The sequence below is a fragment of the Somniosus microcephalus genome, chromosome 16 (assembly GCF_052327205.1).
Source record: "Somniosus microcephalus isolate GS21.2 chromosome 16, FLI_Smic_1.0, whole genome shotgun sequence".
Taxonomy (NCBI): domain Eukaryota; kingdom Metazoa; phylum Chordata; class Chondrichthyes; order Squaliformes; family Somniosidae; genus Somniosus; species Somniosus microcephalus.
The window spans coordinates 88,765,872-88,779,584 of NC_141002.1; the positions used below are offsets into that span (position 1 = coordinate 88,765,872).

General features: G+C 42.8%; 1 protein-coding gene across 3 annotated transcripts in view; it reads left to right on the forward strand.

The window, feature by feature from the left end:
* Nucleotides 1–13,192, forward strand: part of LOC147106368 (monocarboxylate transporter 2) — a 200,923-nt gene extending 187,731 nt beyond the window's left edge. For all 3 annotated transcript variants that reach the window (XM_086009417.1, XM_086009415.1, XM_086009416.1), the window contains exon 5: nucleotides 465–13,192. In XM_086009417.1, coding sequence (XP_085865543.1) covers nucleotides 465–745 — 281 coding nt within the window. In that variant the 3' untranslated portion in view covers nucleotides 746–13,192. The remainder of the gene's footprint in view (nucleotides 1–464) is intronic.
* The last annotated feature ends 521 nt before the right edge of the window (nucleotides 13,193–13,713 follow it).

Below are 13,713 nucleotides of genomic sequence, written 5' to 3' on the forward strand. Positions count from 1 at the left end.
CGACCCCGTATTCTAAGACTGTGAGCCCTGGTTCTAGACTCCCCAGCCAGGGGAAACATCCTCCCTGCATCTACCCTGTCAAGCCCTGTGAGAATTTTGTATGTTTCAATGAGATCACCTCTCATTCTTCTAAACTCCAGAGAATATAGGCCTAGTCTACTCAATCTCTCCTCATAGGACAATCCCCCTTCCCAGGAATCAGTCTGGTGAACCTTCGCTGCACTCCCTCTATGGCAAGTATATCCTTCCTTAGGTAAGGAGACCAAAACTGTACACAATACTTCAGGTGTGGTCTCAACAATCAGAAAATTCAGGCCTGGGTTTGTAAATCGGCTTTCCGAGCACTTTCCTCGTGAAAGTAGCGGCCATTAATCTATTTGATTTGTTCAGAGCCTTGTTTTGGATGCTTTTCAGTGGCGACAATTCATTTGTTAAACACAAAGATAATCATTTTTGTCTTTCAGGCTTGTTGGTGGACATAACTCAGGATTACAAGTACATGTACTTTGTGTGTGGAAGCATCGTGATTGTCGCGAGTATCTATTTATTTATTGCAAATGCCATCAACTACCGTCTCCTAGAGAAGGAGAAGAGGATGGAGGAGGAGGAGAACAAGAAGGCACCACCGGACGATGCAGAACTAAACGACGTCTGCAATAGTGTGGCAGACAGTGGCACTGATGATATTGAAGTCAATCCCCAGATGCTTTTGGGAAATGCCTCCGAGAAGGAAACTAACATTTAACACCAAGCGCTGACCTGCTTTTGCTCCCAGCGTGCACTTGGAACTGAGTTGTCAGAATTTTCATTTCACTTCAGAAGATATATATGTCAATCTCCAGGTAGATATCCAGGGCTCCAACAGGGGTCAGTATTTTCAGCTGCATAAACTCCATGTCATTCATTAAACCTTTGAATCCTAAGGGTAACCCTTCAAGTCACAGGTGTTACCCTAGTTTAAAGTTCTTCGGGCGGGGGGTCACAGACGATTCTGCTTTTGCCCTGTATTGTTAATGAAATATGCCGTTAGTTAGCAGGGTGCAGGGGAATGAAGTCTTCAAAAGGGTTAATATGCAGGAGGAGAAATTCTCCTGCAACATTTTCCGTCCAAATGCTCACCTCTGTTACCTGCTGTTATGCAGACATTTTAAATCCATACCATAATTGTAGCCAAGCAATTTTAATACATAGTATGTCAGCAAAACATTGGAGCCAGTAGTTCGTCCCTGATCGAGCTCAATTTGATGTTATGCACTAAATATTTTTTTAGTTTATAAACGGTCTAAGGTATCTGTGCTCGGAACTGCATAAGTTATAATGATAGGGCACTGCAACAGCAGCAGAATCAGACTGCAAACTGCCTGCGAAAGAGTCAGCAGTATATTCTTAGCTCAGAAGAGGGCACTAGACTAAGACTAATCGAAGATAAGCTCCCATCCATCTTGACGAAGAGATGACCCTTCCTAATCAAGTCTCTACAGATGCGAAAGCAACCTTTCATTAAGTTTGACTTTCAGGAAACCTAATGAAGAGCGAAAGGGCCTTGCCTTCACCATTCTCTTGTTTCTAGATTAAATAGATTAAGGTCTGGTAAACGAACTAAATTGAGCTCTGCCACTCAAGAAGATTTTAACTAGATATAAGAGAGAGCTTGAGGGACAGGGAGCCCTTAAGCCTAGATTTTCTAATCAATGTTGTTTTAACACTGGCGGTAACCTATTTATTTTTAAAATAATGCCAATCAGAAAATCTAAGCTTGAGTATTCATCTGCAAATGAAATCAACGTTGAATTAACCCTAGAGTTTAAAGCTCCAGAGTGAAATGTATTTGGGCAGTCACCATCCAATTCTTAGCGCCAGTCAGCCCACAGCACCACACTGCCTCATATTTTGGCAACAATTGACACTGTGTCAAATTTTGTTTGATAATCACTCCTGTGAAGTGTCTTGGGACGTTTTACTACGTTAAAGGTGCTATATAAATGCAAGTTGTTGTTATTGTAAATTGGCAATCTCACTCACAGGGTGGCTGGCATCAGAAATGGATAATAACAACAGAAAATGCAGGAAAAACTCAGCAGGCCAGGCAACATCCATGGAGAGAGAGACAGAGACAACGTTTCAGGTCAAAACCCTTCGTCAGGACTGAGAGAAAACACAGGAAATGAAACAAATTAAAAGGCCAGTTTGGGGGCTGGAAAATGGGGATGAAAGAACAAAAGAGAAGTGAAGAGACATTAAGAGATATTCAAGGCGAGACGAGATGGTGATAGGACCAGTAAAGAGACAAAAGACGGCTCTAGATTAGGTGTGAAATGCACTGGCAGAATGAGAGACAGCTGCCATGTGGGAGAGAAAAAAAGGGGGAAGGGCACAAAACAAAGGTGTGGATAAAAAATATATATAAAAATGTAATAGGGGCCGAGGTTATGATCTGAAATTGTTGAACTCGATATTGAGACCGGAAGGCTGTAAAGTGCCTAATCGGAAGATGAGGTGCTGTTCCTCGAGCTTACGCTGGGTTTCCGTGGAACAATGCAAGAGCCCGAGTACAGTGAGGTCTGAGTGGGAATGGGGCGGTGAATTAAAATGACAGGCGACCAGGAGCTTGGGGTCACCCTTACGGACTGAACGGAGGTGTTCTGCAAAGCGGTCGCCCAATCTGCATTTGGTCTCCCCAATGTAGAGGAGACCAGTGCCATTTGTCCATCAGAAATGGCTAAGTGGCACTGGCGCACTCTTCCCTGGTTGGTGTCGGGGTGTTTTAGTGCGGCAGGGTAAAGTGAGCTTTAAACTACATTCACCTGCACCATTTCTGACCTGGAGGTGCTAATTGGAGACACTGGGTGGCTGATAACCAAAATGTTCCATTACCTCGCACCAAAGCCTCTCTCAACTTCAGTACATAAGTCACACGAGAAAAACGTTAGCGTTTTCTTAAAGATGTTTGTATTATAATTCTATTAAATCTAGGTCGGTGTCATTAGTTTTGATTTTAACGAAGGTTTTTTAGTTTGTATTTAAATGGTTATATTGTGGTATTTTTATGACACGGGACAGCATTTATGGTGCAACAGTTTTTTTTTCCAATAGAAATGTATCGTGTAATAAAGTCCGCATTCTGAGCAAGCAAATGGAGTAAGTGGAAGGCCTCGGTGCAGAGTAAGCTTAGCTCATGTTGATGTAAAGAGTTGCAAGAGCAACCTGATGCAACTCTCCTTGAATTCTGCTCCTTCCCAGTGGGGAAGTGTCTAAACCATGCTCAGCCTCTCCTTACAGCAATACAACTGGGACTCCCCATGCACAACTTGGAGATAAGTGGGCACGGTCACACCCTACCACGTCATTCTTACTTCAGTTATTAAATTTACGCACTGATCAATGGTTATAATGGGATTAGGGCTGGGGTGAGCCTTGGCTACTTCCTAAAGTTAACACTCGCTCTTTAATTCTTTGGTAACAGTATAACTAATGGCCAGGAAAGTTCTCAGAAGTACCTGCATTACTCGTTAGTTGATCTAATTACAGGCAATCTCTTTCAGTTTCTACCATAATATAATGACACACGTGGGGGTAATTTTAAACATACTTGCCTGGCGGGAAACCCAAGGGATTAGGTGGAATGCCGGTTTTACACTCCGCCCAATATTACTCCCAATTGACTTCAAAAGTCGGGCGAGGTGTAAAACCGATATTGCTCTTTTCTTCGATGGGATCTCCGTTTGGCTCTTCAACCTTGTTCATCTTCATTACTTTCAGTTTACCTCTCAATGTCTCTTTACTTCTTTTGTTCTATTGCAGCCCTGCCTTCGATCTATTTCATTTCCTTTCCAGTTTTGAAAAAGGGTTTCGACCCGAAACGTCGACTCTAATTTCTCTCCACGGATGTTGCCTGGCCCGCTGAGTTTTTCCAGCATTTTCTGTTGTTATTTCAGATTTCCAGCATCTGCAGTATTTTGCTATCGTACTAGTGTTTGGTTCACTGCCACACCTCTTCTAGGAATGCCTACCTTGAAGAAGTTCTGCTCTTCTCTTCGACGGGATCTCCGTTTGGCTCTTCAACTTTGTTCATCTTCATTACTTTCAGTTTACCTCTTAATGTCTCTTTACTCCTTTTGTTCTATCGCAGCCTTGCCTTCGATCTATTTTATTTCCTTTCCAGTTTTGAAAAAGGGTTTCGACCCGAAACGTCGACTCTAATTTCTCTCCACGGATGTTGCCTGGCCTGCTGAGTTTTTCCAGCATTTTCTGTTGTTATTTCAGATTTCCAGCATCTGCAGTATTTTGCTATTGCACCCGATCCCGTCAGTCTACCAATGGGCTAATTAGATTAAAATTACCCCCAAATGTGATTTATTTTTCCAGTCTCAAAATGTTTTTCAAATACAAGCGCTATCTTAATAATTGAAGATATGATCAAAATCGAGAAACATGATAATCTGGTCATTTCCTTATCATACGATATTGTAGTCCAAAGCATCACTCTTGGAATGTGCCTCATGACCCTTACTGCTGGGCTCGGGTAAGGCAGTCCGTGCCATTCGGTTAAAAGAGGAAATAATTCATGGAGGTAAATCTAGCCAGTGGTAAACATTTTGCTTAAAAAAACATTCCTACATAAGCGGCTGCTCAACGGAGTCCAGTATGTCCTCTATTTTTCAGTAACCGAAAGCAGCGACCATGCTGAAGTGAGCGTGAGCCATGAAGAGCCTCTTGGAGAAGGTCTGCTGACTGGTGCTTGTGCCTCTTGGTTCGCTCTCGCACGAATAGGGAACCAGCTTTAATCCCCCTCACTCTCTGGTCAGCTTTTACTGAAACCTAGTAAAAACATGTTGAAAACTGAGGAACAGAAAAGATTGGCCAAAATCAAAGGACCATTTTGGCAGTTCGCCAGCACATGCGCTTCAAAACCAAGGACGCACCGAGCTCGACTTCTCTGTGCCTTGTAATTTGGATTTTCTTTTGTGTGAAAACAGCTATTTGCAGCATATCAAAGGAATAATTTCTTACCTTTCATAGTACTTGCTCTTAGATTCATCACTCTTCCAACAAGATTTACCTATTAGTTAAATCTTCTAGTAATGTGCGGTCAATGAAGCCTTTAAACTCTTGAGTTTTTGTGGGAATGGGTTGCTTTGAATCGCATTAGTTTGTCTTTATTTAGAGGCATCGATTGCGGAACAGTTTGAAGAGGTAGTTTCGTACATTCATAAATGTTTCCACTCTAAAGCCTGGAGAGTTGGTTATGTGACAATTGTGTAAGCCTAAAATAAGAAGTTCAGTTGCAGCAGAGCTGAATGTTGTCAGCATTAGAAATGTTCAATATCGATGGACCAACGTGTTAACCTACTTTGCAGGCACAAACCTAGACTCCCCCCGGTGGCATTAACCTCTGTTTCAACTTGGGCAGTTAGCCTCATTTTGCTTTGAAGCAACATCAGTTCGCGGCTGGGCTTAATTTTGGGAATGGGATAGATGCGGCTTAATAATATTTATCACTAATTATGAGACGAATGATGAGTTTACTCCAAGCGGAGCCGAATGTGATTGGCTGGCTAATGGTTGGCATGGCATTCAATGCAATTTGGGAGGAGGCAAGGGTACAATGGTGTCCATGAGTTGAGGCGAGTGTTACAAGTCTTCATGTGCTCGCAATTCAAGGAGATTTGCACAGAGAGGATGCACAATGATGACATAATGGTGTAATATGTGAAATAGCTATTCCAAAAGTTCAGATTAAAATGCAAATAATCTTTTAACATTAACATGCAGTGTTTTCTATGATTTTAATTGTTGAAATGTGCAGTGTGTTCATTTGCTGTTCATACGTGTTGGAGTTACACAAACCGGCACTGAGCTTTGAACTTGCAATGGTTTCAGATAGAGGGTGTAAATGTGCAATTTATTCTCGACTCCATGGTAAAGTGCAGAGGATGCACAGTATGTCTGCTGTGTATTAATTAGACCAGCACAACAGTATTGGAAAGGCTCTCTTTATTCATAGAGTGCCCCAGCTGAATACGTAAAAAAAATGGGGTCAAACTTAGCAAAAGCAGACAAGAGAAGCCCACTTAAGATCGACTCTAATAAAATGTTTTTTTTCCCCTCGTTACAAATGTATTTTCATTTCCTGCAAAGAAAAGTATTACTGCTTTAAGATCGAATCAAGCTTAAGACCACCATTTTAGCCCATTGGTGAAGTCCTCCACCACAATAGCTTACCGGGGCCCGCTCCCCCCCGCCATGTCTTCCAGCTGCCAGTATGGGCCGACAATGACCCCACCCCAATTCCCACAGCCAGGGTCATTAGTATAAAGGTAGGCACCCACACTGCTTACCGCAATCTCTTGACGTCCACCTTGCTGGATGGAGACCAAGAATATTGGGGCCAGGCCTTTGAGCAACAAAAGCAATTGCAGACTTTCGAATACATTTTAAAATCGCCACATTATTGGTGGCAATCTGGGATTGAATTGCTGTTAGGGAAACAGCACTGTGGACCACAAGGCCATTGGATTTTTTTCATGTATGTCTGCATCCGGAGTATATGCTATCCATGGGGTGGAAGAGGAGGCACAATGAGACCTCTTGCTCCCCCCACCCCCACTCCGGGTCAGAATTTCTCCTCTCCAAGAAAATGGAGCAGAAACACAGCAGATCTGGGTCCCACTACAAATTCGGCCCGTCCCCACCCCACCCCCATTCAGGGTTCACCGCCCTCCCAGGCCCAGGGATTTCAGTCACCAATGCTTCGTTTTTATTCATAGCTAACGTAGATGCTTTAAATACACTTGAGAAAGTGCCTTACAATATTTGCTAAATGAGCAAGTAGTTGAAAGCAGGTTCTGTAACAACTGATGCCCACAGTACGCTACAGGGTCGCCTCTGACAGCAAGAGGCAGCTCTCTTGGGACATAAAGGACCCAACACTCTTACCATGGAAGGCGGTGAATCCCTCTTCCACCGGAGGTTCCTCTGGGTTCCTCTGACAACCATGTCCCCAGTAGCAAAACGAAATAGCTCCTCCCAGCAAAACGTGGCGTTGGGTTTACAATCGTGGATCTTGTTGCGGTCGGGTCGGGTCGGGTCGGCACAGCCCAGCAAGGTGCTATTACCATTGCTGGATGGCACAAAGCTTCTCCCTTACGCCCCTAACTTGGGGTAAGGATTCAGCCAGTCTGGTAAAGTTATACTTGCAACTTTGAGCAAACATGCTTTAAGGTCGCATTCGTGACTTCCAAGTAATTGCATGTGCAGGAATCCTCCACATCTGTCCTGCAGTATAAACAGGACACTGTGGCAGTGAAGGAAAGAACTCAAGTCACCCAGTTCCACAATATAAAAGCAGCGCCAGTGAAAAGCATAACGTGAACTGCTGACGGAAAACAGTGTATTCAAACCTTTTATTCGGAGTTTGCCAATCACCGTGAAACAGTGATGCATTCAACATTAGCCACTAAAACACTTCACTGAGGCGTGCATTTACGACGCGCTTGAAACGACACATGATTGCTCCTCACCCTGTCGTATAAACCACAGGTGGAACTTTCAGCTTCGGTGGGGAATATGAGGGACGGCCGATCCACTGCGCCCCACCCCGGCCAAGGCTGAAAGTTCTAACACAAACCTCTGCAAGATCAAATTCTGCTTAAGATGTGACCCAGCAACAAGATCTACTCATGCACTTGTAGCAAAGGTTCTCACCTGCGCGTCTCCCTGTAGTGAATTCCCAACTGCTCCTGGGCCATCTGCTTACGTGTCAAGTAGAGATGAACGAGTTTCCCTGAGTGAAAGAGGAAGGCTCCCAGAACGAGCGGACATAGATATACGATTAAGTAGATGAGATTTGGGACTTAGAGCAGAAAAAAACCTCTTTTTACACAGTGAGGCAGTGGAATGGACGTCTGGAGTTAATGATTGAAGCAGAGACCTTGTCAACAATTAAGAATTGAGTCGTTAGGTGGTTGAGGGAAAGGGAATAAAGGGATATGGGGACAGGGTGGGCACATGGGGTTAGGACCACTGGTCATGTGCAGGATAAACATCAACATGGACTGGGTTGGCCTGTTTCCTTGTTGTAATCTCTATGTAATTCTAAAGATGACTCAATGCATGCATGTCTTCTATACTTTCTAGCAGCCATTTTAGAGTGGCATGGGTCTCAAAGGAGCGCTTCAGGCTGTTGAAATAACAAAAAGAAAGGCGATCTTTTTTGTTAACGTTCTCACCATTAGTTTTCTCTGTACCTTAAACTTGAAGGCCCGTTGCCAATTACTCAGGGTGTTTAGGAATAAGCAATAAATGCAGGCTTGCCAGCAACTCCCACATCCCAAGAACAATTTTTAAATGAATTACTTCGCGCACTGTATTGTAGTTCTAATTATTTCATCACAAATAGCACCTTTTTGGAAGTTAAATCTTAACTACCAACTGCAGAACTATACCTGTGAGGTAGATAATGGAGCCCTACACCTCTCTATAAAGCTGCGGCTGCTGCATTGCTGTACACAGTGGGTTGGTAGAGGCAATTTGTTCAATGGCTACTCTTCCAGCTTTCAAAACGAACTGTTTTTATGAAAATGCCGACATTTTGTGTTTTTTCTTAGAAAACGAAAAACTGCTGAAAAGAAATCCTTGTAAATAATTAAGTGCCGTGGCTCAGAGAAATTTCCGCAATGTATATTATGCTTCCTTCCAAAGACACTGCAAACAGACCTTTGTGTGTGTGTGTGTTAAAACTATAACATTATCTGTGCACATTCATATCTAAGCACGAGACTACATGTAGTGTGTTTTTTGTGAGGCTAGTGTATTGTTTTTTTTCCCAGAACTGTGCAGGTAAAATCTTTCCTTCTAAGCTCTTTGAGTGTGACTCCCCAGGATGACACTTTCAAAGTGTTTATCATTTCTTGTTTCATGTCAGCACACTTGTGACATTAGTGTATGAATTTGTAACAGATTCCACTCTCACACACTCTTAAGATTAAACACCTCTTGCATCACGAGAAGCATCAACATTTGTTTCGAGAGAAACCTATCTTTAAAGAGTTAGATGAAATGTAACTGGTCGCCTTATCTGAGGAAGGATGTTCTTGCCATGGAGGGAGTGCAGTGAAGATTCACCAGACTGATACCTGGGATGTCAGGAATGACGTATGAGGAGAGATTGGGTCGATTAGGCTTATATTTGCTAGAGTTTAGAAGAATGAGAGGCGATCTCATTGAAACTTATAACATTTTAACAGGACTAGACAGACTAGATGCAGGAAGGATGTTCCCGATGGCGGGGGAGTCCAGAACCAGGGGTCACAGTCTAAGGATAAGGGGTAAGCCATTTAGGACAGAGATGAGGAGGAATTTCTTCACCCAGAGAGTGGTGAACCTGTGGAATTCTCTACCACAGAAGGCAGTTGAGGCCAATTCATTAAATATATTCAAGAAGGAGTTAGATATATTTCTTGAGGCTAAAGGGATCAAGGGATATGGGGAGAAGGCAGGGACAGGGTACTGAATTTGGATGATCAGCCATGATCTCATTAAATGGCGGAGCAGGCTCGAGGGGCCGAATGGCCTACTCCTGCTCCTATCTTCTATGTGTCTATGTTTCTATGTAATTCCTTTAGCCGTTTTGGGATAGCTGGCAAGAACTCTCTCTCTCTGGTCATTCAGGTGCTCGACTCAGGTTGTTGTGAGCCTCAGTCCACCAATCAAATGTGGTACAGTTGGCATTGACGTAATAATTGGACTTAGATGGATCATCAGGATAAACTATGGGAAATTCCATCAGGACAAACTGTATTGGTAAATGACCATCAGGATAAATTATGTGTGTAAATCCCTTCAGGAAAACTGTATGTGTAAATACCTTCAGGATAAACTGTACAAGTGAATTGACGTGTTATGGTGTTACAATTCGTCATACTGTTCTAAGGTTAGGGTTTAGTCCCATTGTCTGGGTAACACATGGGACAATAAGGGGTTTTGCTGATTCCGCTGTCCTTGAGAATATTGGATGTTGGTATTGGGGCCCAATGTTGGGGAAACAATTCCCAGTATGATTTTCCCTCATGTCGAAATCAAATGTACAAGATTTAACAAAGATTGACATTACTTTGTTACATAGTTCTGTACATCTGTTTAGTTTTACTTATAAAGTCCAGTATTAGAAAGTGGAGTTGGGTACAAGATACAGAACAGACTCGTGAACTTTTTAAAGAGGGAATGGAACATCCAGCACCGCAAGGCCTATTGCTATTTATTAAAAAGTATTGATATTAATGTTTAGTTTAAGTACAGTCATAAAACTATCGGTCTGGAATAAATTTCTAACGACTGTTCTTGTGGCAAATTGGGGCCTGACATTGTAATTGCTGTTTTGCATGGATGCATTCAGTGCAGTGCTCACTGCATCACACAAGAACACACATATATTTTTAATCTCTTTTTGTTGTGGCAACAGTAAATATGAAACACTGAAGCTTTTGTTTCTTTTGGCTATACTAGGAAGGAATGTGTGGCGAAAAGTGTCGATAAATCCAGAAGTCATTCCTGTCCCTGGTGTATATATATATATACTATATCTATTAATGTTTTGTAAAGGTTTAGTTAACGTTAAGGACTCCGTCCATTACTTTTTTTCTAAATACAATTATTTGATGGCATAGCACTACGAATGGGTTGCTCAATGTGTTCCCATTCCCAAAAGCGCAGACAAATATAAATTGAAACCCAAGTAATAGGGACCAGTCGTGTATGTATTCATATAGTGAGGAATCTAAAAACAAAGACCTTTTTGAGTCAAATGGACACAACTGACAATTTCCAAGAGCGTTGTCCCGATCTCCCGCCATCATTTCGGAAACTTGGTGGAAACCCCGGATCTCAGGTCTGTTTACACCCTATCTCCGGGATCTCAGCCACCTTCTGACAAAGTTGCGGGAGGAGATTGGGAGAACCCCCTCCCCACAGGAACTCTACCCCGAGATGCTTTACGGGTAGGAGGGAGAAAAGAAAGCTGGAAAGAAAGCTGGCTTGTCTGATTAAATTGATCTTGCTGCTGCCAGATCACAGAGCAGCCCACCTTCTGATCTGGCGCTGCTCTATCTGCTGGGACTAGGAATGGCATGACATGCATTTATTTATGAAAGCTAATAGTAAACACTTGTTTGGTTTAATAATTAGTCTAGGACACCTAAATTAGTTTTGATAGGAATCCTTAGGAGTTGGACGTCCCATGTATGTTTACCACGGTTCTGGTGACAATATTCAAAGTAAATCTTCGTGCATCCGTATAACCTTTTTGCTATCGGAGGGATAGTTTTCTGACTTCACGTCACCGACAGCAAGTATCGGAAACTGAGCTACATTAGTGGTCGGAAAATCGTGCGCGCCGCATTTCTAAAACTGGCGACTGGTGGGCGATTGTTAAGGGGGGGGGGTCAAAGAACGAGGGGCCATTGACACAAAATTAAACGGAAGGGATTTAGAACCGAGGGCAGAAGAAACTTCTTCACACAAGAGAGTTGTGATGCTCTGTACCATAGCAAAATACTGTGGATGCTGGAAATCCGAAATAACAACAGAAAATGCCGGAAAAATTCAGCAGGCCAGGCAACATCCGTGGAGAGAGAAACAGAGTCAACCTTTCGGGTCGAAACCCTTTGTCAAGACTGTGACGCTCTGTGATTCACTTCCAAAATTAGTGATTGAGGCAGAAACTGTGTCAACATTCAAGATTAGATTGGGGTGAAGGAGAAAGGGGTTGAAGGGATATGGGACCAGGGTGGGTAAATGTCGGTTGGGTCGAATGGCCTGTTTCCATGTTGTAACTTTTATGTATTTCTATGATTTCCCCTGTCAGGAACGTGAAGTCAGGAAATTACCCCTCAGGTGTAGATATAAATCTGTTAAGAAATAATGGTAGCTGTGCAGTTTCTTGTCACAGTAACACTATAATTCAAACATATTTTTGTGCACTTAGAGTAGTCAGAGCACATATCTCTATTAAATCATGTATAAATTATGCTGAAATAAAGCACATTACCAAAATATATCTATTCTGTAAAATAAAACGTGTGGTGATAAAACTTTCCTTGCTTACGTGCTGCAGTCTGTGAGGGATCTGTGGGAATATTAAGAGTAGAAAGCTGTGCACCAACAACGGAGCCAAGGCCTGTGGATGGTCTGGTAGTGCAAGCGGTCAAGTCTTTGCCTCCCTGTCAGAAGTGGATACGTTTTGAGTTGGCCTGTCCCCAGAACTGGGGCTTGGCCTCCACGGGGGAGGAGTTTATTCCATTCTCCGTGAGCCACCAGAATAAGAGTCGCACAGACATGAGACCCTTCCTCTCATGGCGGGCGGGGGGCAGAGAGAAAGAGAAAAAGGGTCAGTACTCTGCTCGAGCTGTTCATGTTGCCAGATCGATGGGTGGCATTGTTGGCGGTTGGGGAGAAATCTGCTGCCCAGTCTGTGTGCGTGGTGGCAAATGGCTAGCAAAGCATGGGGAAGAAGGAATCTTTAAAAAAAAACATTAACATGCATTTATTTGTGAAATAATTTTGTCTAGTGTATTATTAATGTTGGAGCTGTGTCCTGAAACAGTTGTGATTTGCACTTGTTACCAGAAATATCAGATCTTGTAATGCAAGACTGTGAAGACCCTTTCATGCTTGTTAATTTGACCTCAGAAAGTGAGTCTTGTCTGTGCAAATGTACAATGCATGAGGCCATTTCTGTCTCAAGATTTTTTATTTCCAGGTTTGTTTCCCACTTTGCACAGCAAATTGTGTTCTTCCTTTTTTAAAATTTCGTATTGCCTTTCAATATTTTTGCCTTTAGCAATACTCTAATGTACGGATTATGTGCCAGGTCTCAAGGGGCACTGAAAATGTAATTTAAAAAAGTGAGCAAAGCTGTGCAGTCACACGAAAGAACTGATCTGTATTGCTTTATGATTTTCATTGTTTTATGTATCAGTTATATTACTGTTAGCTTTTATCATTAATGGTTCTATACTTTAGTTGTGCTTTTTGTGCATTGAGTGAAATATTATTTGGTTTTCTATATTAAAACAATATCGTCTGTTGTCTTTTCAGTTATAAATCATTTTAGCTCAGGGGCCTCTTGAACAACATGTAAGAATATTCTTGTTATTTGCAAAATCCAATATTTTAATAAATATTTTGATTTTCTGCATTATCTTGTGCTGCGCTTTTATTTCCAATGACGAGAGGAAGAGCTTGTATTTAAATAACAACTTTCATATCCTCAGGATGTCCCGAAGCACTTCACAGCCGAAAAATTGCTCTCAAAGTGCAGTCAGTGTTGTTTGCTTGGTAAAAATGAAGTTGTGATTAAGGTGAAAAGATGGAAATCTGAAATAAAGCTGGAATACTTCACGGCAAGATGGGGGAAAAATTGAGTCGCGCCCCCTTTGAGGCGTTAACTTCGCTAGGGTGCTACTTCTAGCGCCCTGAAAAGATTAGCGCCCCCGCGGCCGAAATGCATTGGTAGCGCCCCAAGCGGGAAGCGGGGCGCTACTGGAAGCACCCCGCCTCCCTCTTGGAGTGCTGTGAGGGAATATCGCGGCGCTACGTGCCACGGTACTGCAGGCCTTCATCCCCTTCTTAAATGGGAGGGGCCTGGCGCAGCGCGACCCGGGGCCCAGCTGGGCCACCAGGGATTGGACTGCTGGCAAAAGAGCCTGGCACTCAAGA